The sequence below is a fragment of the Ambystoma mexicanum genome, chromosome 11, assembly GCF_040938575.1.
Source record: "Ambystoma mexicanum isolate Mex_15411 chromosome 11, UKY_AmexF1_1, whole genome shotgun sequence".
NCBI lineage: Eukaryota > Metazoa > Chordata > Amphibia > Caudata > Ambystomatidae > Ambystoma > Ambystoma mexicanum.
The window spans coordinates 1,320,631,391-1,320,658,692 of NC_090934.1; the positions used below are offsets into that span (position 1 = coordinate 1,320,631,391).

Consider the following 27,302-nt stretch of genomic DNA (forward strand, 5'->3'; position numbering starts at 1 on the left):
CCAAGGGCCCAAGAGACGAGTTCTTTCCGTTTGCAGCCCAACGCAGAAGAGCATTCAATGTTTCAAGTGCTTGAAGACAACAGCGACAGGTTGGATCTAAATTTGCATATGTTGACCAGGCCAGTAGCCGCTCTTTTGTTTTAAACCCATTTAGCCTGAACCACATGAACAGTCTTCGGGCGTGCGGGTCTGGAAACAGTTCAACGTATTTTTGTGGGTTGTTATATGCCCGAGCTTCAGTAGGAACCTCACACATTATTTTAGAGGACGTTCTTTTTGAACATGTTAGTTCCCAATCCTCTTGCCATATTTTTATTTTTGCTGCATTCGGGTTTCCTTGGAGAGTGTCTATCTTAATGTCATATTCAGACATAAGAGCTTCACAGCGTTTCATCCATAATGCCAGGATCCCAGGTCCGGAGGAGGTCGCACCATGGAGTACGCCAAATTGCGGAATCTGTTCACTAGTTCTCGTTTTCCGATAAAGTGATAACAGATTCCAACAAACTCTCGCATGAATTGAGATCAATGATAGTTCGTATCTCATCGAGTACGTAGCTGTTCCTTTTGGCAACTTAAGGACTTTGGTCCAAAATATGTTCTCAAGAGTAGACCATATCTCCCAAGTACAACCCAACGTATTTTCTGCCCCATATGTAAGTATAGGTATCACCTTTTGCTCATAAAAACGTAAGACTGCTTTCAGAGAAAATTTCCCATATTTATTGTTTATCACCTGCGCTTGACACGCCAATTGTTTGCATTTACGTTTAATCTCAATTTTCCATGGTTCGTCACTGAGGCTGGAACTGAGCATCATTCGAAGGTATTTCACATTAGGCGAGATAGTTAGCTTTTCTTGGTTTAATGACCATGTTAGATTTTTTGCAAGCCTAGTTTTGCCACTTTTTAAGTCTTTCAAAACCAGTATTTCACACTTCTTTGTGTTGATAGACAGGTGGTTTTCGATCACATATTTCTGGATTCCATTAATTTTCCTCTGTAAACCAATCGGTGTTAAATCCAGCAATATAAGATCGCCCGCATACAACATCCAGCTCAACCGGGATTTATGGATCTTCGGCGGAAAGATGTTTAAGCCTTCAAAGGAGTAGCCAATATCAGAAATGAACAACCCAAATAATGCCGCCGCCAGCGGGCAGCCTTGCTTGACTCCCTTAAAGGTGTTAATTGGTTGAGACAGCGTACCAGTTTGATCCAGACGAACCCTTATAGAGGTTCCAGTGTGTAAATCTTTTATTGCGGCAACTAGGTCTTTCGGGCAGCCCCATTCTCTTATTTTGTTCCATAGCCGTGCTCGATCTATTGTATCAAATGCATGAGAAAAATCAATGAAAGCAAGATAAACCATTGTTTGGGTTCTAATTGCTTCCTTTTTAAGTATATTTAACAACAATAGATTCAAGGAGCATCCAACTTGCTTGACAAAACCAGTTTGTCTAACATCTACGTGTTTCGAATGAGTTGCCCATTTGACTAACTTATGCTGCAACATGGTCGCGTACACCTTCCCTAAGACGTCAAGCAAGGCGATCGGCCGGTAATTTTTAGGGCATGTTCTGTCCCCTTTTTTAAATATGGGGACAATCACCGCTGATTTCCAGGATTGCGGTGTCTTTCTTTGGAGATTCACTCTCGCAAAGAGATCCACACAAAAGTCTGCCCATAGCTCTGGATGTTGCTTGATCGTGAAGTTAGTCAAACCGTCAGGACCAGGAGCCCTGGAATTTTTGGCTTTCTTAATTATACTCATGATCTCCTCTCTCTGGAAAGTTAATGACCAACCTGCAGCACAGTGATCGTCCAGGTTAGCGTCACCTCCGGAGTCTTTATATAGTTCTTTGAAGTGTGAAATCCATGTTGTTTCAGATACCATGGAAGCTTGTAACGCTGACTGGGATGCCTGTGTGTTGTTAATGAGCTTCCAAAAATCACGGGATTTCTTGTTATGCAGATTTCTTAACATACATTCTGAGTCGCCTTGGGTCATAATCACTTTGTAAGATTTAATCCAGTTTTTGTAGTGTTGCTTCGCCTTTCTTATCTTCATGCAACGTGTCTCTGGGGCGTCAGAGCGTGCCTGCCGTATTATCCTTCTCATACCCCGTTTCTGTTGTAATACGGCCAAATCAAAGCAATGGGTTCGTTTCAACATAGTATGTTTAGAGCCACCATTCTTGGTTCTAAAGTTTGCCAGTAGCTGAGCATATTCTAATGTCGCAGTATCCCTATTGAATTTGTTTGTTATGAGTTCAACGTCCTTTTCAGCTAAACACAGGCGAACTCTACTTGCTCCCACATCGACTTTCACCTGCCATTTTGGTTTAGCACTTACATTTGTACTTATGAATTCCATCTTTAATATTCCATGGTCGCTGTTTGAATTTCGTTGCACTTTTAATGAAGTTACCAATTGATGGAAATCGGCAGTGACAAATATATAGTCAATGGTAGAACCCTGATTTCCACGGTTCCACGTCAAAGCCGGCGGTATGTCGCCTAGCGTGCAGCCATTAAGCACCTGCAAATTTCTTATGCCCAATTCTTTCATCCATTTAGTTGCCAAATTCTTTGTCTGACGAGATTTAGATTGAAAGCAGTCTATATTCAGATCGCCACAAAGGACTATATTGGCTCCTTCTTGCTCAACCAGTAGGCATCGATGAGAAATGTGACCTTGTCAATAAACACATTGGTTCCAGCCCTCACATGATTCCAATATAAGTTCAAGATAGTTATTTGTTCTTTATTACTCGAATGTTTGGCCAATTTGACAATCGTGGACTCTTGGATGAAAGGTGAGTGATTAATCGATTTTTCGATGCTATATCCGGATGATCGTCTTACTAAAGTTATAAGACCAGCCATAGGACGGCCTTTCACCGCTTTTATAGCTGGATTTATAGCTATCTCAAAGTCTGATGCGACAGGGCTACTGCTTAACCATGTCTCTTGCAAGCATACTATGTCCAAACCTCCCAACCACTCCGTATTCAACAAATGTGTGAAGCCCCGTGAATTCCAAGAGCCTAGTACACAGTGCTTCACGGCGTCAGCATCCTGGCGTTATCGTTCACAGCTATTATTTATGCGTGCGGCCATTCAAATATTTCACCCTGAAAGCAGGTATTTGTAGGTGAATTGGGCTCTGCGACACCTTGTCGCATTTTACCTTGTATTGTTATAGTGAGTTTCTCGCTTTCACTTTCAGGTACAGATTTTTTATCTTCGTCCGACAAGACCTGTTTTTTTCTGTGTTTTATGGTCTTGTTTTGAGCCATGTTTTCGCCAGAATTTTTATCTTCGTCCATCAAGACCCCTTTTTTTTCATAATTTGAGGCCTTGTTTTGATCACTGTGTTCGCCAGGCATGTTATGTCTTGTCGTAGTTGGCCCAATCAGTCGTGTATTGGCTAATTCAGTTGATAATACTGCCGGATTTAATAGGATAGAGGTACTTGAGGCTTGGGGCTCTGTCGCCATCTTGGGCTCACGATATGCTCCAGAATCCCCATCGTCTAATTTATAGACATCAAAACCCAATGAAAAAAGTGATACATTCGCCTCCAAAATGGAGGTAGCTATTAAGGACGAAGTGATGTGTAAAATCACTATCGTTCTTTTGCTCATCTGGAAATTCCACAATCTTTAGATCCTCAGTGGTAACTGCACGTAAACTCGCTACATGATGAAGTAGCTTAATAATGTTACGCCTGTTTAAAATCAACCTGTCAGATGAGTTTAATCTCTCAACCATCAATCTGACCTGAGGCGCTAGACCATTGGCCGTAAGGGCTTTGTTCCTTACACCCGTGTCACATTCGTTAGTGGTGTATTTAGCCCGATCGAGCCTGTGCCTGTCATTTTGCGTTACAAGCTGCATTTCTTGCAATTTAACATGTCTACATGATTGTTTTCCGTATAGTTCAATCTCAGTCAGGTCTTCGGGCCCCCTCCTTCCAGGATTAGTAATACAGGAACCAAGCTTCTTATCCCTTTTTTCCTGCGTGGTCCGGAGGGTCTGGTTGTTTAAATTTCCGTTTATCGGCGTTAATGCGGTTTTCACTTTGTGGTTACTAGCCAACCTTTCAAACGGCTGCACTGGCTTTATCATGACGTCCGGCATGTACTTTAAGCAGGTTCCGTGTAGCTTGTTACGTTTTTCTTGTAGAGTCAAACACATTGGACTTTTTTCCTTCTCGGTCATATGCGCTGATTGTATTGCCGTTTCGTTGGTATAAAGGGCACTGTCAGGACACTGAACTATTGCAACCTGACTTGCTGCAGTAGGCTGTACCTTCCGTTTTACTTTTTGTAAAACGACAAATCTGCCGTCTATGCAGTCTTTCTCCAGGAAGAAGGCTTTGGGACTCTCTTTGTTGTTGCTTTGGACTTTATCGACAAGAACAGTTGGCTCTTCAATTATGCGCTGATTGTATTGCCGTTTCGTTGGTATAAAGGGCACTGTCAGGACACTGAACTATTGCAACCTGACTTGCTGCAGTAGGCTGTACCTTCCGTTTTACTTTTTGTAAAACGACAAATCTGCCGTCTATGCAGTCTTTCTCCAGGAAGAAGGCTTTGGGACTCTCTTTGTTGTTGCTTTGGACTTTATCGACAAGAACAGTTGGCTCTTCAAGATCTTCATATTCTGGCTCATTATAAGTTGACATATTTAGTAATTCTGATGATATTTCAGTAACCTCTATGATTTCATCGCTTGAGCCTTCTTTCGTTGCGCTTTCATTCGTGGGTAGAATGAGTGATTTTTTTGATTCAGTCGAAATAGACTCAATCTTTCCATTGGCAAGTACGTGTACCACTTTAATATTCCTTAAAAATTTTCTTGCACCGTGCATTTTTGTTTTCTTTTTTGCTGGTTGATTTTTTGTTTTTTTGCACTGCTGAATTATCTGATTTTTTTTTTTACAGGTTCCATACTAAGTGGTTTCGCAACTTGTTTTTCAAATAATGGAAATAACTTTGGCGCTGGATTTGAGATCACTATTTCCTCACCTAAGCCAACTTTATTCTGTTCAATATTACTATTAGACCTAGATTCGTCTCGAGTAAATTCAAGTGCCGGATTTGCTGAGCTGCGTGCTTGCACAAACGCAGTGTGAAAAGACACATCGACTATTTCCTCAATCGGCAGTATAACCGGGCCCAAATTTCCTGCACTCGACAATCTTATAGAGCCTCTTGCTGCACTATTCTCTGGTTTATCTATAATTGAAATCAGATCTGACTGCCGGGTAGACGACTCTTGAAGATTAAGTTTTACACCGTCAGACTTTACACGATTATCCTGAGTCACCATGTTTGCAGTCTGTAGAACGACGTTAGGTACACATTTGTTGGGAGCCTTGATAACTTTTAGTAGGGTTTGTTCAGAATGTATTTCAGGATTGGGTACTTTGTTTATAGGATTCAGAGTCTCTATTGCTTTCGTGTTACAGGTTAGGGCAGGATGTACACTGGCCACAGATTTATCACTCAACTCGCCGTTTTGAAGGCCACGTGTATCTTTTTTTTAAACAAGGCAAGAGCTTCTTTAGCGACCTCCGCAAACAATTTTTTGTCAATTGTATCATTCTTTTTTTGCTCTTCTAACAGCTTATGCCATTCGATGCACTTTCCAAAACCTTCATGCATTGAGCGGTTAGTGTTGGCACAAATTTGTTCCAATTCTACAACTTTCGAATTTAGCAAAGCCACTACTGTAGTTAAATTTCTTGTAGCATCGTATAAATGTTCATACAACTTTGTAAATGGGGCCAAGGAGATAGCTAGTGAGGACAAAATCAATGATTGTAAATCTGAAGAGGGCATAGCATTACTTGTTTCGGGACCCTGTGTCAATCTTTTTGTACACTTGGGTAAAAGGTCGAAACTACATCTTTTTCTCCTAATTTTAGGGAATGGTCGTTCCATAAACGACGAGTTTGTTGTCTCGTCTCCATCAGTCATCAGTATTAGAAACCACAGATCCATTAGCGTTACTTGTACTTTGATTTCTGCGATAGGCACAATGTTTGCCACTATGCAGTCTTTTCTGCGATGATAATGGTAAGCCTGAAGTGTCGTGTGCATATGCAGACAATGTTTCATTTTTCGACATTTTTGCACGTTTGAAGGGAACATCCACCAGGGTCATCTCACATGGATCAAGTAACACGTTATTAGACCTTTTCAAAAGAGCTTTTGAGCTTCCTTCATCAATAGGAGGTGTGGCCGCACTCGCAGAATTTTTGTTGTTGCCCTTAGTCAGGCTAAATAGAGTTTTCAAAACATTGTTTGCGATTTCCAATGAATCGCGTCGCATATTGGGTTTTGATGTTAGTTTTGGAGATGTTAACAAATCAGATACCATCTCTTTATTTAAGCCGGCGACCATGTCTGCACACCACTCTTCACCAGTATTGGTATTATCATTGGGCTTAGAGGTTCTTAACAAGTCTAATGGTGAACCAACGGATGTCATCGGGGTAGCCGGGGGCCGTGGGACCAATCGACAGTTGACTCCAGGAGAACTCGTCTCCAACGGAAGCTCGACGCAGGAGTCCATCGATTTTGCTGCACTCGGCAGCTCTGGTCTCAGTCCTCAAACCGTCTCGGTTGACGCCCCCAACTACGCACCTAGGTAGCTCATACGGCGTCGACAAAGATCCGTCATCAGCGTCAGCCGGCACATTCCCGACGCACAGAGTCTCTCCGGGCTCCGCGACTTCCACGGCCTCCCACGGCAGCCCTCCGGGCACCACAGGGCAGTCCACACTCACCGCCACCACCTCAGCACCGACACAGTCCAGAGGTAAGATTACCGGTGATTGTGAAGTTTCGGATGGGGACTTAATTGGATTTTGTGATGGATTTAAAGTTCCGCACATGCTCGATGCCACGTCCCCGTATGCTGTCTTATAAATATTATTATAAAGACTAAGCGTAACTTCATCAAACTCAAATTGTGTGATCTTATTTTGTGTGCATCTATCCTTGCTTTTTGTCGGGGAGTCATGCAAGACAGCGAGATTATCATTTAAAGCCGTAGGCACTCTAACAAACACATTGTTGGCCATATTAGCCAAATCTGACTGTTGCAATGGTGACAGTGTGGTCGAAGAATTGTGTGTATTTGGGATGAAAAGGGGAGCAGTCAGTTCACATGTAGAGGTACACGAGTGATAATTACTTTCTTTTCTTGCGTGGGTATGCTGTGACTCGAGAGTTTTAGTGCTGTCTGCGTGAACCTCGCGTCTCTTTTGTGCCCGTGTTTTCAACATTAAGTGGCAGGGCGTACCTTTTACTTGCGTTTGTTGTGTTTTCTCCGCCACACTCATGATGGGAACCGTCGTCGGGGGCACTCCGTCACCCGCCACACGCCAAACAGCCCAACAGCTCTCCTTGTCAGCCCTTCGCTCCTCAGGGCTTAGCGCCGCAAGGGCGGCGGAGGCGGCCTCTTAACCCCTGACCTAGCTGACCACCTGACCAGGCAGCTATGGGGTTAAAGGGGTAGGCACACGCACCTCCCGTCAGGTCCGATGGTCCTCCGATGTTTTTCCGCAGCAAATGCCGAACAGCAGCACAGAATAGGCACTCGCCACAGCCCAACAGCTCTCCTTGTCAGCCCTTCGCTCCTCACTTTATTCAGTTTGTAACCCGATACTGAGAAGGAAACTTTGCTGGCCTTTCAGCCGCTGCATCTGTGTTTCTCAGGTACCATCATACCACCCCAACCATCGAATGCATCTTGATCCAGCCTTTATGATGAGCTCTGAAAGAACTTTCAAACCAGGGATCCGTCTTTCTGCACTGGAACATCAAGCACACTATAGCAACAACATAACCATAGCCCGCCTGGGCATGGCCCACCCACCTTCTTCTCAATAAACACTACTCCATTATACACAACACGCATCACCACCTCCAAAAGAATACAGCTGAGACCCACTCAAAATTCGGACCAGCCATTCACCTAATCAACCTTTCTGTCTCTCTCTCCCCCTTGACAATTTGTCATGGCACCTATTCTCTCACCTAATAAATATAGCTTACTGCTAAGTGACCTTGCCACTCCCCTCCTGCTGGCAAAAATGCACACATACATTTGAGAAATCCTTTCCTCACCTCACACCTGACTACAGTCTTCCGAAGGGTGGTCATCCCACAGCCCTTGGGTCATACCAATGGCAGTAGGTGCTATACAAATTCCATACACCATATTGTATTTACTGGTCTTGTTTTGAGCCATCCAGGCACCAGCCAGATATTTCACGTGTTCATACTACTTTCAAAGCTTCTCGTCCTCACATTGACAGGTGCCCTAATTCTGTATTATAAGATTAAAGGAATGGCACGCTCAGAAATATTAATTGATAAAATGATTGTCAAGTCTAAAACATAGTTTAGACATATTTTGAATGGAAGTTCCATATTTGAATGGAAGTACACTTTGAGAAAACGAGGCTCAAAGTGTTTACATGGGAGCATCCATTTTGTGATTACAGGCAGCCTCCTCAGCTCTGCCCTTGCGGCACTAAACAAGGAGCAAAAGCCCCCTACTAGGAGCTTTTGCTTACTGCAGCCAGAGCAGAGCTGAGGAGGCTGCCTTCACTTTCATTTTACGTTTTCTGTGCTCCCCAAGCCCAGGGAAGCACAGAAAACATAAAATGAAGGCAAAAAGCCGAGGGGCAGCAATTAAAAATAGAAAGTTGTATTTGTGATTGCCGTGGTTGGAAAACCACGGAAATCATAAAAACAACAACGTTGTTATTCTGACAGCGCAGCTTTCGCGTGGAGTCTCTTGGGCTACCCCAACCCTGAGGGAGTCCAGGAGACTCCAAGCGAAAGCTGCTACATTCAGAATAACGTTTTTGGATTTGTAAATACTGCGGCTTTTACAAATACAAAAGCGTATTTCTCACTGCGGCAGCTTTCGCTTGGAGTCTCCTGGTCTCCCTCAGGGTTGGGGGAGCCCAGGAGACGCCACACGTAAGCTGCCGCAGTGAGAAGCACTGCAGCATCTCAAAACACCTGCGTTGTGTTTTTGCCTGCAGCGGCTTTCACTTTGGGGCTCGCAGGCTCCCCCCACCCCCCTTCCCGGGGAGCCCAAGTGCCCCAAAGTGAAAGCTGCTGCAGGCAGAAACACTGCGGCATGGAAACGCAACCGTGTTTCTGCCTGCCTTGGCTTTCACTTTGGGTCTCCGGGGCTCCCGGAGTCCCGGAGACCCAAAGTGATAACCACAGCAGGCAGAAACGCAACACGGTTGTGTTTCAAAAACGCTGTAGTTTTTCTTTCTAGGTTTCTCAGGCTCCTCCGGCTCGGAGGAGCGCGAGAAACTTGGAAGGAAAAACCGCAGCGTTTTTAAACACAACGTAGTATCTGTTTGCGGTAGCTTCAGCTTGGAGCCCAAGCGGCTTCAAGCTGAAGTTACCGCAAACCTAAATATGTTTTTAAAGCTCCTCGGGCCCGGAAAACTTAGAAAAAAAAACACAGCTAGTGCTTATTTTAAAAAAGAAATTGGCACTTACCGAGATGCAGCTGCAGCTTTCCTGCCTGCAGTCTCTGGTCTCTGTCCTCCGAGTCCGGCACCAATGAAGCAAAAGCCACCGAGTGGTAGCTTTTGTTTACTACAGCTGGCTGGCTTTTGCTTCATTAGTGCCGGAAATGCAAGCCCAGGCGGCATCCATTTCACAAAATGGATGCCTCCTAGTGCTTCCCATTTTAAAGTTTGAGCTTCATTTGCTCAATACTTTACATAGGACTTAAAATATCTAAAAAATATATTTTATTTCATTATTGCCCATCTTTTTGGCCAATAATAATATTTCTGAGCACACCATTCCTTTAACGGAGCGCTACTAAAGATGGGAGCGATAATGGTATGGGAAGGAACAGTGGTGCAATTATGAACCATGCATGTGTGGTGACTGCCTGCAGTTTTCTGCTCTAGGTTGGTCTTTGAGACTATTGATGCACATAGGTCTTTTACTTAGCATTTTTCTCTGAATTTTGTGAAAAAGTAAACGCTACTGTCAAATTACGCTCTGTAGGCTGAATTTACTAATGGAATCTATCTAGTATGAGCAGGTAATAATAGGAGGCAAATTCAGAGGAAAGCATGGCAGAGTTGATCCTTGCCCTTCCTCCACCTTGCGTCAGCATGAACATTGGCTGGCGCATTAAATGAAGACATAAAAGCAAGTCTGTTTAAGGCACTGCCTATTGTAAAAAAAGGCTATATGTGTTACACCTAGGACCACTTTAAAGAAAGCTGTTGCAGAGATTTGTAGCACTTTGAATGGGCCATAGTTAACATCACTTTTGTTGCAAGAGTCCCTTTTTTGGGCCTTTTTAGGTTTTGTTTTCCTTGAACTCTCCATTTCTTGATGTTTTCCTCAACCCTGCTGCAGCAGAAGGGCACAAGGATAATAGTGAATTTTGTTTGTGTCCCAGTAATACACTTTGACTTGCCAGAGCGCTTGGTGCGTTTTTAATGGCAACTAGCACCCACTCTTTGAACGGGTTGTAATGCTCTGACCTGGGTGCTGCCTTTTTTTAATTACATTTTTTAAGAGTCCTGTTTGTATGTGCGTTCCAGCCCTCGTGCACAATTTACGTTTTACCCGCTTAAGAATTATTTCAGATACCTCCCTATTAGTGCAGGTTTGTAAATACTGAAGATATAGCACCCCCAAATGATATTACAGTGAATGACATGGTTTGCTGTGAACCTGTATCCTAAAGGCTCCAGTCAACCCATGGGTTTAACCTCTTAACACCCTTCTTACCCAAAACATTCGGACTTATAATCTTCATCAGTCCAGCATGCAAGTGCTTTTATTGCTACAAACCGCATCCTTTCTTTGACTGCGCACCCGCATTCAGTGAAGTCTCAATGGCTCTTTACTGACACGCAGCTCCTGGCTCTTGCATTGAAAGGTGCGCAACCTATTACTCTTGCACATGCCTGACTGGTAGTTTGCTTCTTTTTTTAGGAAAAGCCTTCATCCCTAAGAAGAAAACTGTGGAACTACACACGGAAGACATTTCCCTGGATCCAGAGCTAGAAGAAGCATTGACCAGTGCCAGCGACACAGAACTTGGTGACCTTGCAGGTTAGTTCTTCAGCCAATCATGTGTTTTACATATTCATACGGACCATAACTAATTGCTCTGGTTCTTTAGTGTAAATGTTAATTCAACGTGGTGGTGAGGTTATGCCACCTTTCACAATTGTGCATTGTGTCCTTGAATCTTGCCTGCAAAGCTGTGTAGTTATGCATTTTGCTGTTCAATTCATGGAGCTGTGGCAGGGTCAGAAGAACGCGAACTGTGATTTTTCCATCTCACTGTTTATAATAATAAACATAAACTTTCCCAATACTAAGTGTGTGCCCTACCTAACAAAACTGAGATGCTTGTCGGTGAGAGTCCAAATCAAGATCAGTCAACTGTCCAAACTAATCTATCCTGACCCCACCACTACTAGAAAAACGAAAGTACAGGCGAATGACTCCCTTCTCCTGTGGGTTGGTTCTTCACCAGTTCAGTTCAATAATGTATACTTGGGTAGTCCTTGGTAACTGTTTTGATCAAATCACAACGTTCTGATCCTGGGATCTTCAAGGTTTCAACAGTCTCTTCCATTTGATTACTCTTTTATCCCTTCTTGTTCTCTTGTCTTAATCTAATAGTGTTTGTCGCTCCTTCTTTCTTGAGACTAGTTTATTCCTTTTCGTTCACTCAGATTTAAGGTTCTTCCCTTTATTCATTGTCCACTCTTTATCTTGACTGGGACGAGTTTGGGTGTTCCATATTTATTCTCTTGTCCTTAATTCACTTGTGATACTATATCTCTACTGGGATAAGTATGAGTGTTCCTGTAATCGTTCTCACTTTCTTAACTTACTTCTGATACTTTCTTTGTTGGGAAGAGTATGAGCGTTCCAGTAACAATTCTCACTCTGTGGTTACTCTTGATACTTTGTCTCGACTGAGACAAGGAGGAGCATTCCAATAATAAACTTTGATCCTCCTGGGTCTCCCGCTTTCCCCATTACGTGGATTATTCAGGGATAATGTCACTGGGATTCTTAACAGTCGAAGACCCTCTCGTTCGCTTGTCAATTTGGCTTCTTGTAACTTCTGAAGTCGCACATACGGTTTCCCAGTTCTTTCTTCCATCATTTCACTTTGCGTTTCGTCAAAGGAATTGGTATCAGCGTTATTCATGGACCCACCGGTCCACCGCGACATGCTAGTGATCGTGCCTCCACTCATCTCTCACTCTGCATCAGGAGGTCTTGCATCCCACCCAGTTTCTTGAGTCTCCTTCCCTTTCCAATGCTGCATGTCAGTTTGCACCTGGGCTTCTCTTCAGTGTCCAAGTTTCCTTCGCCGTACCTCTGCCAGTGGATTAAAAACACACAGGTTCTCTTCAGTGTCTCTGCCTCGAACTTTTATTACGCTGCCATGGGACGTCCCCAGCACAATTCTTCTCTGTTTGGCTCATACTCTGTATTCTTCCAGAGCTTTTCTTCGTCTCAGTATAACATACGTTTCCTTTCATAGGCACAATCGGAGTCTTTGGGTGACAATAGCATATTTTAGTTTGTTCTTCATGTCTTTCTTCACTGGATGTTTTTGAAGGTGGATTAATGATGGATGGTTTAGGGAGTTCCTCAGAAGAACGCAAGTCCTTATCCCCAAAAAAAGATGCAATGTTCTTTGGCAAAAGGATATCAGGGGGAAGGACTTGCTTCCTCTGGCTTGTGGTTTCAAAAAACCTTTGCACTAATCATTTCTGGAACCAGGAGAATGACTCCCTTCTCCTGGTATTGGCAAAGTCCTTCTCGGGGGGCCTCAGTGGACTTCTCCCAGCCACCTTGATGAGGATGCTTTCCTCGAATGCTTAGTATACTGATGTCTGGGTCTTAGACGCTTCTCTGGTGGTCAGTGGGCTTGTTGCTGTCAGTGCGATGAGGAAGTTATTCTCTGCTTCAATCACTTGGATTTGGGTCCCAGACCCTTCTCTGGTGGTCAGTGGTCTTATTGTTGCAACTGCGATGAAGTTCTCCTCAGATGCTCTATGCTCCATTCCAAAATGGGGCAGTGGAGAGCCTCTCTAGCCTGCCTCTCTTCCATTCCCATGGCCCCTCTGGGTCTCTCGTGCTTCCTGGTACCTTCTTTCGGACTTCGGTACGCCGCCAGGGCTTCCCTCATAGTGTGTTCATCCAGTTCAATGTACATGTAATTTGTATTTTCCAATGAAGAACTTGTGATAGACACTACTACTTTAGTGTGAAGCTTGGCCTATGAAAGTTATTTTGGAATGTTTTGAGACTCTGCAAAGTGATTCATGTCACAGTCTCACTGAAGCCTGGGTTATTGTATACCATTTTGATTGAAGGGTAGCTTTTGGGGGCTGGATTTTTGACTGGAGTTTAGACACTTGGAATTTTCAAAATTCTGTTCCATTTTCATGGTCCACTAAAGGGAGAGGCAGGCTTGGATGTGTATCCGCTTAGTGGAATGAGGCCAAATCATTGCACAAAGTTGATAACTTAAAGAGGGTGGCTTTTAGAAACCCCATTTCTCCTTTATGGGAGTGAAGCCAGGGAGGTCGCCTAGCCCTTCCTTACGTCTCTGTCCTGTTGAGAACAGACTCAACAAACTGCACACCAGAGTTAATGTTGAGGCCATCCATACTATCAAGCACAGCCGCACCTCTCCCAGAACCAAGACGTCAAGTCTACCCAAGGGCCAGATGGCCTAAAAACCAGAAGCAAGGCAAACCACAGCAGGATGAAGGGCCCAGGCGGAATGGAGTGGAAGCGCGGGATTGGAAGACCCAGGTGATGTGGAGCGTAGTCCATGTTCAGTGTGGCTGTGAAGATGAGGGAAAACCATTATGAATGGACCCAGTACTATGGAGGACCCTCTCCTCCCTTTCCAAGCCTGGGATAGCCTCTATACCCAAACTTCTACTTAGGAGGACGGTTCATGGAGGCGGCACCACTAACTGGAGAGCGAAGCAAGCTTCTAGGCTAATGAGTTATTCAGGTTTTGAAATGGAGTTCACCTACACGTGTAGAGACAAAGAAGTGAAACAAAAGCTTTTCTTTGGCTAGACGTACGGGCAGATGTCAAACCAAGGCCCTGTTAAGCCTGTCGGAGGGTCTGAGGGCTTTGGGGTGCCCTAGAAACACGAAACACAGAAAGCAGGACAGCCCTGAAGCACAAAGAAAGAACATTATCGAGTATGGAGTCAAATGGTGAAATTGTGTTAAAACCATTTCTTCTTTGAAAAAGGGAACTGTATGGAAAAAAATGTAAGGACTTACATTTCAGCATACAGAACCTGCAGAGAGGCTGTGTACTCTATTGTGAGAAATTGATGATCTGTCTTGCTGTAAAAGGGATCCAAATATTGGGGGCAGGGAAAGCTCAAGGACCGAGGCTTTTGCTCCGGCCTCCTTTTTATTTTATTCCCTATGTGGTAGGGCCAGTTAGAATTTGGACTAAGGACAATTTCTTTTGTACTGCTGATGTTCGTGTTAGTTTGCGGTACAAATATCCTTTAACATTATCACCACCGGAGTGGTCCTCTGGCGGCTCTGAAAAGTGGAGTAGGAGGGGGGGGTTAGTGGGAACGAGTGGAAGAGCAGTGATGTGCCATTGGCAGCCACAGGCCGGCTAACACTGTTCACTGGGCTTAGGGTGCTTTCTGATAGGTGTTGTGTGCTGTTGTGCGAGTCTGTGTGGTTTGTTTGTTGCAGTGTTTGTGCGGTTTGTTGTGCTATAGGGTTGTGGTTGTTTGGTTAGAGTTTGAGAGGTGTATGCAGAGGGGTGAAATTGTTAGTGGGTTGGTTATTGGCATCCCTGTCTAGAAGTGATGTGCTAGATTTCTACATTCTTTTTAGATGTGGCGCATTTCTATCTAAATCCGGTACTGGCTAGTATACACAATACTTTCCATATGACACCCACCGACACTTAAACCGTATCCACTTGTGGCACTCGGCCACATTCAGATTAAAACCTGTCTATGTGAAACAAGCTAGTATTCACAATTCTATCGAAGTCTGGCCTCAATCGTATTCCTAATGCAGGCTAGACTTGGCACTGTGTAACAATCGCTATTCTGTCTAGATGTGGCACTGGCCAACATTCACAATCCTATATAGTTGTGACACAGGCTATTGTTCCCAGTCTTATCCAAGTGTGGCACATGCTAACATTCGCAATTTTTTTTACCATACTGTTTAACATTTGCAATTCTGTCTCGGCCCGGTGGAGGCTAATGTTCACCATTCTATCTAAACGTGGTACTTGTTAGCCTACCTAATTCTAACTAAGTGTGGCGATTACTAACATTTACAACTCTATCCAGATGCAACCCAGGCCAACGTTAACGATTCCATCCAGGTGTGACACATGCTACAATTTACAATTCCATTTAAGTGTGGCACATGCTGACATTCACAATCCTATCCAGATGCGATGCAGGCCAATGTTCACAATTCCATGTAGGTGTGGCGTATGCTAACAATCCTAATTGCATCTGCACATGCTATCATTCACAATTCTATCTAGGTGTGACTCAGGCTAATGTTCACATTTCCAGCTAGATGTGGCACATGCTAACATTCACATTGCTATCTAATGTGGTACTTATTGACCCTCAAGATTTGGTGTAAGTGTGGAGCTTGCTAACATGCACAAATAAGTTGAGATGGGACGCAAGGATAAAAGAAAATTACCATTCTGTCTCGAATAGACACAGGCTGATGGTTGCGATTCTATCTTAGTACGAGTGTTGTAAGTGATGTTCATGTTCACCTATTCTGGAAAGCGTCTCAGCACTCGAGCGAGAATCGCAGGTCTCGCTGCTAATTCTGCCTATTGAGATGCCCTGCTGCAAGAAAATATTTGCAGCCTCTATGCTGAGATCTAGATGCCAACAGCTGCCTGAGACCCCTTGCCACCATTACCCACCATGAGTAGTTTTGCACCTTCAAAGATGGCCGCCCGCAATCTTTCACATACCTCCAGTGCTTAAATGAGCCCAGCAGAGTATGCTGAGCACCGATTGGCTATTGATCTGATCTTAGCCACCTATCGTGAGCCGGTAGGCGAAGCCGGCCCACTCCTACCAAGGCCCAGGGAAACCAGGCCAATACCTGTCCTCAGCCTTCCTCGCCGTTAGCCCAGAACCTCTGCCCTTTTTCTGGTCCACTACCCCTGTGACCATCCGCACCGGGTAGTGAGCCCTCGCAAAGACTAACTGCCACTGACTCTTTGATACAAACATGTCGCCGTAAGTCTAGCAATACTATTATTGATTACTTGCGCTACACTCCCTTGTTTTACCTATGCTCCAGTATCTACCTGTGCTATCTATTAGTATATTAGTAGTACCTATGCTGCAGTAGAGTTTAGGTTCACTCTACACCTTATGCTTGTCCTCATATCCGTTCATTGCAAAGAACTGTAAAGGTGTAACTTGTTGTCTGCAAGCCACAATATTGCCCACCATGATTGTAGCTCGAGCAAAGCGCAATGCCTCTCTGGTATAATCTGCATCTAGCCTAGCACTGCCTCCCATCTAGCCTATCCGATTAAGGTTTCTCATCCTAATATTCACCTTAACCTAATTGCATAGTATGCCTAGCTTGTATACACGTGATGAAACTGTATTTTGTAGCTCCCAGTATTCTGATAGCCAAACTGTATGACTTGCCTACTGTGCTGAAACTGCTGTATCCTGTAGTACTTTTGGCAAACCGCATCTAGCCCCCCTGCCAGAACTGTTTTTCTGCACTCACACAGCTGAACTATGATATGCCTTTGTTGCTCTGTCCTAGGCCACTTCTGCCATTTTGAGTGTACCTATGGTCGCTTATAGGCCACATTTGCCCTCTTGACTTTGCCTCTTGCTGTTCATAGGCCACATTTTACCAGGCTTACTTACCACTGTGAACATATGCGTGTTAGCACATTGTATTGCCCACTACGATCTGTGACTACAGCACTTGACTCTGACTATTGCCTAGACTATTGACTAGCCCAGTAGCAAAGTTAGAACCTCTGAATAGTTGCTTTACCCTTATCCTAGTCCACTGTGCCCTAATCAAGTGACCTCCTACTGTGCCAGCCATAGGATCTTGTGCTCTCAACCCACTTATACGACATATTATATAGTAATACATACTCAACTCTAGCAGAATGCATCTTAGCACAACCCTATTAACATACGCCCCACTGCTGTTATTATAGCTTATACTGGCAACTATGGACCAATTTAAACATGCACCCTGCCCTTCTCTCCACAGAAACCCTAGGCTTTGCGCTAGACTCTCCACCCTCTACGAACCGCAGTTACCTAGCAACCCCTATTTGATTCGCTGTACCATACCCAAAAACCAGAGTAGGAGCTCAACGCAACCTAAACCACAATTACCTGCCAGCACCTTAATGAAAGAACCCATCCCGGTTACTTCTAACACCAACTGTCTACCTAAAACAATCTCCATAACAGGAGCACTGATCAATGCTAGATCAGTCGTGAAATAGCTGACCTCCTTACCTTAGATAACCTTGACCTCCTAGCAGTCACAGAAACCTGGCTACATGACGCAGCAGGTCCAGCCCTCTCCCTAGCAATACCCAAAGAGTACCTACTACTAAGACTAGACCGCCCTAACGCCAGAGGTGGTGGCTTAGCCATCATTGTCAAATCCAACCTGAATGTAAGGTTAACACTGCCCACCTTAAAATCCTGTGAACTCTTGGCCGCTAAATTGCCCAATATCCCCATGCCAAACCCTAACTATTTCTCATTTACAGGCCACCAGGGCCCTTAGGCCCTTTCAAAGAGGAACTATCCAGCCTCTTAGCAGGCAACACAAAAAAGTCATCCCAGACAATGATCCTTGGCGACCTTAACCTAGGTCTTAACGACCCAAATGACAGACAAACGCAAACAATCGCTACCATGCTTGAAGGGCATGGCCTCACCCAAAAAGTCCTCACCCCCCCACCCACGACAAAGGGAGAATACTAGACTGGGTAGCCACCTCCAACTGCCCTACTACTATTACTAAAATTACACCCCAGCCTTGGACTGACCACTTCCTCATCAATTTCTACTTAACACTCAACAAGATGTCCAGAATTGAAAAAACAATGGCACCATCTGTTCCCACTAGATCCAGAAAAAATCACACCAGACAATATCCTACCCCTGCTCCTCCCAACCATCAATGCCTTGCCATTTGATTCTGACCCAGACACCATGGTTAAAATATACGACACCATGACCATAGCCATGGACACCATCGCCCCACAGCCATGGACACAATCGCCCCACTGAAAAACTGTATTTGTATTTTATTTATTTGTAATGCGCACCTAACCTGAAGGTAGCCAGGCGCAAAGGCAGCAAGAGGGTTGCAAAGCTTCGTTACATACGTGTGGCGAGGTCCAGCTAGGGTTACATTGCCGGAAGTATCACGCCAAGTAGGAGGGTAGAACATGTACATTAAAGGCAGTACTATAAACATATTTACAATTAATGCGTAGGGGAAGAACATAACATGTGCATTAGGGCAATACTATAAACATATTTACATTCAGTGAGGCGCCACATGGTAGTGGCGAATCTGGGTCTCTAAGAGTCATTATGAGTCGAGAGATTTGAGCCAGTGGATGGTCCTAGCTCTGAACTGGTGGTAGGGTAGGTCCTCCCTGCACGACGGAGGGTGGGAGTTCCAGTATTGTGCTGCTTTTACTGGAAAGCTGTTTCCTCCAGATGTAGTACGTTTTAAACCTGGGCACCAGAAGAAGGTTGGAATTGGCCGTTCTCGCGGGGCGGGAGAGGGTAGGTCTAGTAAATCTGGCGGTGAGGTATTGGGGGGCTGCTTGGTGGAGGCATTTATGAATCAAAGACACTGATTTAAGAAATATCTTGTCCTTGGTGGATAGCCAATTAGCAGTTCTTCTGGAATCTGAGATATGGGCTTTCTTCGGGATACTAAGGGCCGCTCTGAGGGCATTGTTCTGGAGGATTTGGATTTTGTTAGAGATATATTTGTTGCAGCCTACATATAAGGCATTGCAATAGTCCAACTTGGACAGGATCAGCGCCCTGGCCAAGGTGGTGCAGTTGGTGGGGGAGAGAAAGGGTTTGGCTGCCCTGATAAGTTTGCAAGTGTAAGAGGTGGCGGAGGCCATTGCGTTCACTTGTTTGTTGAAGGTAAGGGTGGAATCTAGATAGAATCCGAGGGTTTTAACCTCCTTAGCTACCATGATTTTGTTGTCGTCAATTATGAATGAGGAGTATTTGTGGCCCAGTTTGTTGAGGTAGTGTGTGGAGCCTAGACCGTCTTGTCATCATTCAGGCATAGTCCGTGTGAGGCCATCCATGCCTGGATGATGAGGTACACTTTATTAACGAAGGCCAAATCCTTGTCATAATGCCCCGACAACGGGATGAGGATCTGGGTATCATCGGCGTAGTTAGTGTAGGTGATACCCAGATCGTCTAGATCATCAAAAAGGGGCTTCGTGAAAATGTTATCAAGTGTAGGGGAGACGCACGATCCTTAGTGTAGGTGATACCCAGATCGTCTAGATCATCAAAAAGGGGCTTCGTGAAAATGTTATCAAGTGTAGGGGAGATGCACGATCCTTGCAGTACGCCGCACGTGATCGGGATAGGGTCGGCTGCTGCTGTTAATGAGAAGACTCTCATCGTACGGTTATTAAGGAAGGATTGGATCCAGTTAGTTGCATCTTGAGAGAAGTGGGCAGCTATTTGTAGGTGGTTGCACAAGATCTCATGGTCGACCAGATCGAAGGCCGCAGAGAGATCAAGGAGAAGCAATAGTGCTGTCTTCCCCTGGTCTCTCAACTCATCTATGAGGTCTATGAGTGCGGTCTCTGTTCCGTGTTGTGGCCTGAAGCCTGATTGACGGACGCCTAGGAGTTGGAAGTGCTCAAGGTAGTGTTGGATCTGTTGGTATGCTATTTTATCGATGATTTTAAGGAGGAAAGGTACTGTGGTAATAGGGCGGTAGTTGGTAGGGGTGGATGGGTCCAGATTCGGTTTTTTAAGCAGAGGGAGGACCCAGGACTGTTTTAAATTATTAGGTACGGTGCCTGATGTGAAGGACGCATTTATTAGTTTGGTAATAAATGGTGCGTGATCACGGGCAGCATCCTTAATCAGTTGAGCGGGGCATAAGTCTCCATGGCAGTTTGAGGGTTTGAGGGTGAGAATAGTATTCTCTACCTCTTTGGTGGATACTTTGTGGAAGTTAAAGGATGGGTTAAGCGCTGGGGGGGGGATTGAGTCGGGTCAACCTTTTTGTGGGAGGCGGTACTCTGTTTGGTAGAGGAGAGTAAAGATTCTTTTTTAGTGCTTATTTTAGTCTTAAGGGATGAGATTTTGTTCGCTAGGGCATTTTGAATGCCCGTGCACCAGTTTTTATCTTTGATACACGAGTCAGGTACTTGAATCGGGGATTCAATCTCTTTAAGTATTGTGAAACGCTCTCTAGTGTTAAATTTGGCTTGTAAGATCCGCATGCTGAATGACGATTGTTTAGCCAGTATAATTTCTTTTTTATATTGGGAGGCTAGGCTACTCAAGTTTTTTAAAAATTTTTCTGAGGGGGAAGCTCACCAGATTTTCTCACAGCGTCGCTTTTCTTGTCTGAGGTCTTTGAGATGAGGCGAGAACCAGGAGTTAATGTGTTTCCGGGGCTTGCTCTTTTTTAGCTTCAAAGGGGCTATAGCGTCGAGGGATGAGAGCATGATTTTATTGTAGATATCCACCATCGTGAGTGGATCAGTGTGGTCCGGGATGGCATTCAAGGTTGGTGTGATAAGCGGGATCAGGTTTTCCAGGGTGATGTTTTTTTTGTTACGGGATTGGACGGCTGGAGCTATACTACTAGCTTGTGCTGGGGTTGTTTTTAGGGTAAACGAGATCAAATAGTGGTCTGTCCAGGGCTGTGGGAGTATGGCAGAGACCAGGACTGGGCAGTTGTGCACAGCAAGCCAGTCCAAAGTTCTCCCTTTGATATGGGTAGGTTCGGTAATCTTCTGGGTGAAGCCCAGTTCCTCTAGGGTATTGTTGATTGTACTAGCATTGGCGTCTGCAGGGTCGCTAAAACCAAGGTTAAAGTCTCCTAGTAGGATGCGTTGTGAGGAGTTTTTGAGATTGTTTGATAAGATGTCTGTGAGGTCTTCTTCGAATGATCCTAAAGGGCCCGGTGGTCGGTAGATAAGGTGAATGGAGATGGATTGAGTGCTAGAGAGTGTTAACTTGGCTGTAAGAGATTCACAGGAGCTAGCATTGATAGGAGATTCGATTGTGATAGTAAATTTAGTTTTGGCTATAATGGCAAGACCTCCACCTCTAGAAGTGGTGCGATCAAGTCTTAATAGCGTGTAATCGTCTGGGACTGCTAGCATAATTGCAGGGCCTGCCGTGGGGTGAAGCCAGGATTCGGTAACTAAGAAGTCCAGGTCTTCATTATGTAGCAAGTCACCAATGTCTGATGCGTGGGCTACCATGGAACGTGCATTTATTAATGCGCCCTTAGTCCCTAGATCTGCTAGGTTTAGGGGTGGTGGCATAGCATTGTGCGTGCTTTTCTGGTCTCGGATGGGCTCACGGTGGAGTCTACTATTCAGTTGAAGAGGGTGTAGAGATGGATTCCTGGTCACCTTGTTGTGGGCTAGTTTAGACAGTGGGTCATAGAGTCTTGCGAGCCTGGCACGTAATCTAAGGTTTCTTGCGAGAACAGGGCAGGGTATGGAGTTCATTTCAGTTAATAAGTATGGGTTGTGTGCAGGCTCAGGTGCTGATAGGTTGGGTAGCATGATTAGGTATTGGCTATTCAAGATGTACAATGTTAATCTCAGTAACACTGTATAAAGCGTGTGGAAATGCTTTGTAATGTTGGGCAGGGTAGACTGGTGCAATGTATTAATGTCTGGTAGCGTGGGTCTAGTCTAGTGAGGCACCTAAAGTCGATTTGCGCAGTCCAGGCACGAAAGCAAGGTCACTAACATAGTGCGAGGGCAATGGGTCACTTGGATTCCGTTTTTAACAGTCAAGGCACAAATGCAACGGTCACTTACTGCAGTTTGAAGGCAAAGGGTCATCTAGATTCGTTTTTAACAATCAGGGCACTAGAGCGTGGGACACCCTAGCAAGGTGCATAGGCAGGGGGTCACCTAAATTCAATTAGCAAACAGGTATAAAGCATGGTTCACTGTAAGGGTGTGAAGGCAAAGGTGAGCTAGATTCGGTTTAGACAATCAAGGCACAAGAACCTAGGTCTCTAGGGTGCATAGGCAATGGGACACCTAGATACTAATTTTTATCAATCAGGCACAAAGCATAGGTCACTAGCAGGGTGCGAAGGCAAAGGGACATCTAGAATCGATTTAGACAATCAGATACAAGAGCATTTTGACAGTCAAGGCACATGAGCATAGGTCTCTGGCATGGTGCAGAAGCAGTGGGGCACCTAGAATCAAGTATTTAGCAATCCGCAACAGAGCATAGGTCACTAGCAGGGTGCATAAGCAATGGGACACCTAAATTCAATTTAGCCATCTAGGTATAAAGCATGGGTCACTTAGTAAGGTATAAAGGCAGAGGATCAACTAGATTCAATTTTAACAATCGGGACACAGAGGCATAGATCGCTAGCAGGTGCAGAGGTAATCAATACTGGTCACAGATGTACTGAGTGCAGTTTTGTGCGCCAAGCATATATAAACTAATCAATGTTAAACATAGGTGTGCTAGATACAGTTGCAGGGAATATGAGAGCATTGCAAGAGCATTACATAGGCAACAGTCAATGGAGGCGTGTTCAAAGAGATGCAGATCTTCAAGATGCAGTTACTGTACAGCTCACGCAGTAGACATGGTTTCAAATATAAGGGAATACATAAGAGCAAAAGGCAAAGGACGTGTAGAGGGGAGTAGAGGCAAAGTGGCACTAAGCTCAAAGTCAAAGTCAAGTTAGACCCTGGAGGTGATGGTAGGAGGGCTCTGAATGTATGTTAGGGTGGGGAGGGTAGAGGAAAGAAGGGGGTGGCGATATTCAGGAGTGGGCAAAGTAGAGCACGCAGGTTAGGAGAAAATGGCACCTGTTTCTGTACGAACGTGCAGTAAGGTACAGTTGACCCCTTGTGTTAGGGCAGCGGCTGGAGAGGGTGTACCTTGTATGAGATGGGCCAGGGGGACTGGCACACTGTCCTCACGGCTCCAAACAGGAGTCAGCCTTGCCTCCTTGGGACGAGTGGGCCGGCTTCGCCTGCCGGTGCCCAATGGCTGAGGAGATAGGCCAGTAGGCCAATCAGAAGGCTGCTTGGAGGCAGATCAAGTAGAAAGGGCAGCAGGCGTCGGGTGGGCGGCCATCTTCAAGAGGAAGGGTACCTCATGTACCTTAATGGTGGCGAGGGCTAGAATCAATGTTTCAGGGCGAAGAATGTGCAGGTAAAGCACATTGCGTTTAAAAACAAAGCGCCTGTAGTAAAAACAGGGGCTAAATTGGCAATTTTGATCACGATGCGCGGATGACTTTGGCGCTCACCGGGAGGCATATAAAATGCTGTATGAAGTAAACGACAATCCCACCTTAATGCTTGGTTCACCCCCCATCTAAAAACTGACACTGGGGGAAAAAGGAAGCTTGAAACTGTATGGCAACACTCCCCTACAGTTGAAAATAAACTTAAACTGAAATTGTGCACTACACATTTATAAGAAAGCAATCGTCCAAGCTAAAAAAAGGTCTATAATGACCGAATTTCAAAAGCATGCTCCAATACAAAGGAACTATTCACAATCTTGCGAGAACTTGAATCCCCCATATCACCACCTGATAACGTACCCAAAGACAAGCAATGGTGTACAAATATCCAAAATGCCCTCGCTAATAAAGTAAAAACACTACAAACAAAAATTGCTATAAAAAAGCCTCGCTCCCTCTTAGTGAAATTCCCAGCACGCCCACACCCACGCTCAAACCTAGCCGAACACCCTTCAAATTCTCTAAAGTATCCACACATGAAACTGAAAAAATCATTGCCTCACTAAAACCATCCAATTGCAAAGGCGATTACTGCCCAGATAATCAAGGATGCCGCTAGAGACCTTGCCCCCTTCGTCACCAAACTCATCAATGCTTCCTTCTCATCTAGCACAGTCCCAAGTAGTTTAAAAGAGTCCTGGGTTCTCCCCCTGCTTAAAAAACAAACCTTAGACCCCTCCATCCCCACCAACTATAGGCCCATCACTACTGTCCCTTTCCTCCTGAAGATAATTGACAGTGGCCTATCTCCAAATCCAAAAATACCTAGAGACCAACTCCTCGGCACCTGTCAATCGGGCTTCAGACCGCAACACGGCACTGAGACCGCCCTTATAGATCTCAAAGCCCAAATTGACGAGCTCAACGATAAAGGAAACACAGCTATGCTACTCATCCTTGATCTGCCGGCGGCTTTTGACCTAGTGGACCATGCAGTACTCTGCCAACACCTAGCGTCAGCCACCCACGTCTCAAGTGAAGCCATAGCCTGGATCCAATCCTTCCTCGACAACAGAAGCATGCGAGTCTTCTCGACCTTAGACTCTGCAGACCCTATTCAGACAACATGTGGAGTCCCACAGGGCTCTTGTGTCTCACCAACGACGTATAATATCTTTACTACACCTCTATTCGACAAATTGGACAGACTGGGTGTCACCTACACAAATTATGCAGACGACACCCAGATCCTCATCCCCCTTTCGGGCAATTTCACTACGGATACAGCTTTAGTAAACAAAATGTACACCCTCATTCAGGCATAGATGGCAACCCATTGCCTCTGCCTGAATGATGAAAAAACAGAGATCCTCATTCTAGGCTCACCCAACAACCTAAAAAAACTTGATTCCAACTACAGCTCCTTCAATATCGATGGCAATATAATCCCCGTCGCCAAAGAGTTGAGAACCCTTGGTTTCTATTTGGACTCCACTTTGTCCCTAAGGAAACAAGTGAACTCCCTGGCCTCATCTACAGCCTATACCAGTAAACTTATTAAACCATGCAGACCCTTCCTCTCACCAGCGAGCTGCATTATCCTAGCCAATGCACTAATCCTCTCAAAACTGGATTACTGCAATGCACTTTATGCAGGCACAAATAAATACATCAATAAACTTCAAACCCTACAAAACACGCTCAGAAGGCCCTGAACCTCCCAGCTAGAGAGCACATCTCAAATGTGCGGAGAAAATACAACTGGCTAAACATTAGCAATAGGGTCACCTTCAAAATTGTCACACTAACATTCAAATGCCTAAACAATGCAGCCCCCCCATACCTTAGGGATAGAATAATAAGAAAAACCACTGCACGACAACCAGAACGCTGCGAGGAATGCCATGCTGGAAATGGGGGGTGGAGGGGGAGGAGGGCAAGGGGACCTCACACACGCTCCCCTGCATGCCAGGATGTTAAATGGCACATGAAGCGTGTGAGCTGGGGGGGGGGGGTAAATCCAACTGTGGGCCATAAGTGGAAATGATAAGGGCATGGGGGAGGGTGCAGGAGGCAGGAACACTCTCACATTGTTTGATAGGTAGGGAATTCTCCTGTAGCAGTAGGGCAGATGAGCGTTTTTTTTTCTATTTAAATAAAACATCCTGAATATGTCCCCACTTAGTCTGACTCCTAGTTTGCCACAGCATGCACACATTCACCCAGATACCTGCACAGCAGAGATTTCAGTGCCAAGAAGCGCTGAGATAGAATGGACCATCAGGAAGCCCGACCGGACAGAGAAGAGGGCCATTCCCGCAGTGTCTGCATATGCCAGAATCGTCTGCAGGGAAGGCAGGAAATCCCATTAAGATGGTATCCATGTATGCAGTAACCACCAGCTGCTGCAGTGCAAAAAATAAAATGACCTGGCAGCCATTTTGGTGTAAGGAGTGTGGAGCCACACTGCACCCCTTTGCAAATGGGGAAAGGAAATTGCCAAGAAGATAGGCAATAACCCCTGTGCGCACTAAGTCTGCAAAATTGCGCAGAGTTCATAACCCACCAGAAGAGCTGCATGCCCTGCAAAATACACCGGCACAGTGGCGTAAAAGCAGGATTCACTGCTGTCATCTGTCCCAGGAAACAAGCCAACAGAATGGCTAGAATTCGAAAATGCCCATAAATACAGTTTATCAAAGTGCTGTTTTGGCGCTAAATTCAGTTATGTTCCCCAGTGAATTATTGAAAGTGTGCTGGAATCAAGGGAAAATCCAGGCAGTCGGAGGAATCCAGGCATCACAGCCTGACAGCTGCCTAAAGAAATTGGCTATAAAACTTGGCTTAAATGTATTTCTTTGTCCTGAAAAGTTGCAAAATCCACTATTTCAAGTATGTTGGTGAAGGGCTAATTCTTTTAAAATGGTTAAATCCTTTATACTCTGTACTTATATTTTATATGTGAAATGAAAAGATTTTAATGTCCAAGAGCCCAGTCTGAAGCCAATCCACATGTGAATCCTGATCTGACCGGGCCTGGCCTGGGAAAACTGACATCTCCGGTTGACTCTCCCTTGAGAACAGGAAGGTTAATGGCTGTTAATGGGTCACGCAAAATACCAGCAAGTCACCCAAAGGGGCTGCATTAGACATTAGTCTGCTGACTGACCAAAGAACAAAGGACATGCTGAGAATTGGCCTCTGCAAGGAGGAGCAGGATGTTGGGGGGCGGTTCAGTGAACTTCAAAGGACTGGCCATCTTCTCACTTTGGGAAGCAAGAAAACAAAACGTGGACTGGATTTTTAATGGAAATTACTTGTTTTTGCCTCCAGAACTTTGACATTTAACATGACAGCCAAAATAGGTAGACAAGTGAAAAATACAAACTTATAAATCTGAAATCATGCTAGACAGTTGAAGATGTGGTAGGAGTTTTTACTGCATAAGGAACCAAAGATACACTAAAATACTGATTGTGGCAAAACTATTAATGTTGCAAGCTTAAAATTGTATGTACATGACCCACTGATCAGCGCCCAGAGGTGTATCAAATTAGAAATGATGAATCCAAAGTGCTCTGGGTAAAATTGATAAAAATCCATAATGACCAATAGAGCTCTCACAAAGATGGACATTGGATGTAAATGTAGCCAGTGGGGATTTCGGAGAAAGACAACCGACAAATGGGAGGAGATCACAAAAGACATGAAAAAGAA

At 44.8% G+C, this 27,302-nt stretch overlaps 1 protein-coding gene across 2 annotated transcripts in view; it reads left to right on the top strand.

Annotated features, from left to right (window-relative positions):
* The window catches only part of LOC138504373 (tropomodulin-3-like), a 419,121-nt gene that overhangs the window by 216,099 nt on the left and 175,720 nt on the right, over window positions 1-27,302 (top strand). For both annotated transcript variants that reach the window (XM_069624833.1, XM_069624832.1), the window contains exon 4: window positions 11,019-11,138. In XM_069624833.1, the coding sequence (XP_069480934.1) occupies window positions 11,019-11,138 (120 nt within the window). The remainder of the gene's footprint in view (window positions 1-11,018; window positions 11,139-27,302) is intronic.